At 37.7% G+C, this 2,424-nt stretch overlaps 1 protein-coding gene across 1 annotated transcript; it reads left to right on the plus strand.

Moving 5' to 3' along the window:
• The first annotated feature begins 1,021 nt into the window (after positions 1 to 1,021).
• Positions 1,022 to 1,954, plus strand: LOC140926173 (sphingosine 1-phosphate receptor 2-like). Its single transcript, XM_073375958.1, has one exon. The coding sequence runs from the start codon at positions 1,022 to 1,024 to the stop codon at positions 1,952 to 1,954; it is 933 nt and encodes a 310-aa protein (XP_073232059.1).
• Positions 1,955 to 2,424: the final 470 nt, after the last annotated feature.

A 2,424-nucleotide genomic window follows, 5' to 3' on the forward strand; every position in this document is an offset into this window, starting at 1 on the left:
ATCAATCAAGAACACTTTCTCCTTTTTATCCTGTATTAGAGAGTTAGAAAGAAAAAAAACGATGTTTCAAACAACAACGAAATTGTTTCGCTTTAAAACTTTAAGTACGTATTCAGTACTGTGAATTTGGTCTTCTGATTAATGATCGTTACATATATATGTGTCATTGAAAACTATTAATATTCAGTTGCTCTGGGTTATCTTGCTGTTTGATTGCTTAACAAAAAAACACAAGCATCGCAGATCTGTTACCTCGCAACAAACTCCAAAACACTGGTAACACCGACTTTTAAAAATTCAAAGGCATGTTTTTTTTTTTCATTCGCTAACAACGTACCAAAGTCATACTTCTTTGTTTTGAAGCTGACCTCTGGTGGTCCCTTTTAATTTAAAGTTGAATGGCCCTCGTTTGAAATTAATACACTAACTACGATATTCACGATATTTATTCATAAAGCAAAAAAAGAATATTTATATAGTTATAAAAGAATATTGAAAATATTTTTTTTACACAAGTATTTTCAAAACTGAATTATTTTAACACGGGACTTCGTTCTCTGACAAACTGAAATATTTTGTCACTGTCGGTCGCTGTTATGTTTAGTCCGCAAGCAGTGAATGAGAATCTCAACTGCACTGATGACACCTTCGTCTTTATTAATCAACATAAAATGTTGGCTCAGTAGCAATGGTCCATGAGCCTGTCTTTTGAAAATCTAGTTTTAATTAAGCTTATTGTAATGACACCTGTTCTCAGTTTTTCTATATGTTGAATTATTAGTTAATTGTGTGTCTGACACAGTTCGCATATGATTGAGCATGATTTAAAATATATATCTTGCACGTACGTTTGCAGTATTTTTTGCGAGCCTTCTCTAAATACGGTGTATGAGTAAATAAAGTTACTTATACTTATCAGGTCATTACAGACACCTGATTAAAAACGTGCGAGTAGATCACAGTATTTCTAGAGGAGGCTCGTTTTCAAAGCTTTGTTTTGTTTGATTTGATTGTAGGGCCAATGGACTACCTTGGAATAAACAAGCTAGCACAATCGGGGGAAATTGCTTGGAGTGTGGCTCTTGCTGTCGTTGGGATCATGGTCATTACAGTCAACAGCATAACATTGTTCACCTTCAGAAAGTCCATGCATTTTCGATCTCGAAAACACATAATGGTCATTAACCTGGCGGTGGTTGATCTAATGTATGGAACTGCTGGGATCCCTTTAACAGTCGTATTTCTTCTAAAACCAACGTCAGTTTCTTTTTATATTTACCAAGGCTTCGTTACTTTTACAAAGATGGCTTCTCTTTTTACTTTTGGAGCAATTGCTGTGGAAAGAATGCACGCTATCGTTTGGCCCATACGTCACCAAGTTGTCCCAAACGGAGTCTATAGAGCAGCTCTGGTACTTATTTGGGTTTTAGCAGCATTTGTGACTACCTTTTCTCTGCTTCAATGGAGTGGCTACATATCCCTTATTTTCTCAGAAACGGGGCCACTAATCATCGTCTTTGTAATGATCACTGTTCTCGTATGTTACATTAGCATCTGGATATGCGTTCATCGCAGAAAACGCCGTCACCCCAATTTTGGCGCACAGGTTAAAAAGGATAAATCTTTGGCCCTTACGCTTTTGATGGTTGCAGGAACGTTTGCGGCAACATGGTGTATTCCGATTATTTATCTGTTTATTTCTAGAACATGTAAAACGTGCTACCAGCCATCCATTGCTCAACGTGGTTGCATCCATCTGATATTTGCTGCACAGTCAGTACTTAATCCTGTTATTTACTGTTTTCGATTGCCACTGTTCAAAGAAAGCCTAAAGGAGAACATAACTTGCTGGAGGGCCAACATAAGAAGACGGAGAGTGACGTCCTTTACTCTTCAAAGGGAAATAGCAAAGGACACAACTGTCTCTGTAAAATCAAACACGGAGGAAAAATAGCTGATGTCTTTTTTTGCCGCCAGATTCATCGATGATATAAACGGTGTACATTGATAGCGATTAACTAATGTTACTATTCAATCAAACATTTCCCCGATTCCGATTGGCTAACTGCACAGGCATAATTCACCATAACCAGCTACTGATGACCAAATTTGGAAGAATTTTGCCATTAATCAACCGATGACTTCAAAAATGCAGCTTTCTTAGAGGTTAATGCACAGTTAACAGAGAAGACCTGAGGACGAGGTTGAGTTGTTTTGGTTGTGGAAACAAAAATGGCGGACATTTCACTCGTTTGAAGAGTAAGAACTAGGCTAAATAATATCTAAAACCATGGCAAGAACAGCAAGAAGATAACTAGAAGGGCGACATCTGCTACCGTAAATCCTCTATTAAGCCCCCCCTCTCAAATAAGCTCCCCCCTCTCTAATAATCCCCCCCTTTTCAGAGGAGGAAAGTTAATAAGC

This window comes from Porites lutea, chromosome 2 (genome assembly GCF_958299795.1).
Source record: "Porites lutea chromosome 2, jaPorLute2.1, whole genome shotgun sequence".
NCBI lineage: Eukaryota > Metazoa > Cnidaria > Anthozoa > Scleractinia > Poritidae > Porites > Porites lutea.